At 45.6% G+C, this 1214-nt stretch overlaps 1 protein-coding gene across 2 annotated transcripts in view; it reads right to left on the reverse strand.

Moving 5' to 3' along the window:
* KDM3B (lysine demethylase 3B) overlaps positions 1–1214 on the reverse strand; it is a 60792-nt gene that overhangs the window by 5815 nt on the left and 53763 nt on the right. For both annotated transcript variants that reach the window (XM_017500982.2, XM_037728645.1), the window contains 2 exons: positions 730–869; positions 127–303 (listed from right to left, as the gene is read on the reverse strand). In XM_017500982.2, the coding sequence (XP_017356471.2) occupies positions 127–303; positions 730–869 (317 nt within the window). The remainder of the gene's footprint in view (positions 1–126; positions 304–729; positions 870–1214) is intronic.

The raw sequence follows: 1214 nt of genomic DNA on the forward strand, positions 1-1214 counted from the left end.
TAGCATAAGTGAAATCAGTCTAATCCAGCTACTTAAATCTTAAATTTCTTGGTAGATTAGCAAGAAAAGCAGAAATAAGAAAACATCCATGGAACTGTCCACCCTAAGCCCCAAGCAGGAACTCACCTGGTGTGGGGCTCCAGCAGGTATGAAAACAGCATCACCTAGGAACTGCACGATAGCCCAGCCTTGCACACCATACTCTTCATAGAGTCGCTTACGGAGGGTCTGGTCCAGGTACCAACTTTGGTCATGAATTGGGTCATGATCAGGGGGGTTCTCTTGGCCTTGTTCTTCTCCAACCTGAAGCCATCATCAAAATCCAAAGACGGGAAAATTAAAAATTATTAACAGCATAAATCCAACTTGCTGCAGCAATGTCCTAGGATGGGGTGAGGGTGGCAAAATTTCTGCTTTATTCTAGTCAACATCCTCTAGCTGTGGATACAAGCCTTTGGGCTTTTCCACCAGAGGCACCATGGCAAACAGGTCTGTGTTTTTTCTTTTCTTTTCTTTCTTTTTTCAGAGACGGAGTCTCACTATGTTGCCCAGGCTGGAGTGCAGTGGCTATTCACAGGCACAATCCTACTACTGATCAGCACGGGAGTTTTGCCCTGCTCCATTTCCGACCGGCCAATAGGTCTTTAATGCCAAGGAACTCCACATGAGAAACCCTAGAAAGGGTGTCTTGATATGTGAGCTAGGAGCACAGCCCACCCAGGGGCATACCTTTCGGAGAAGCTCCCGGATCTTCTCTGCATCCTTGGCTGCATAGATGTGCCATAAAGCACCTGGCTTCTCTTTTCCATCATGAATCCTCTGCTTTGTCACCTCATCGGCATCTCCCTCATCAATTGTCTTGAGTACCTCTGAAAACAGCAAAATGACACTTTCAATGTAGTTAGCCATTTCAGTACCTCTGAGTTAAACAAAATGTCCAATTCAAACAAATTCAGTTTCTACTCTTCTCTATCTCTGGAATAATATAAGACAGAATCAAAGAATCAAAATTCATACTGGTCTAAGCTCCCTGCACACACAAAGAACAATAAACCTTCCTTATTAGAGCTTCAGCATTTTTGGAGGTATAATTTCCCCTTAAAACACATTTCTGGCCGGGCGCGGTGGCTCACGCCTGTAATCCCAGCACTTTGGGAGGCCGAGGCGGGTGGATCACGAGGTCAAGAGATCGAGACCATCCTGGCCAACATGGT

This window comes from Cebus imitator, unplaced genomic scaffold (genome assembly GCF_001604975.1).
Source record: "Cebus imitator isolate Cc_AM_T3 unplaced genomic scaffold, Cebus_imitator-1.0 Scaffold274, whole genome shotgun sequence".
Taxonomy (NCBI): Eukaryota; Metazoa; Chordata; class Mammalia; order Primates; family Cebidae; genus Cebus; species Cebus imitator.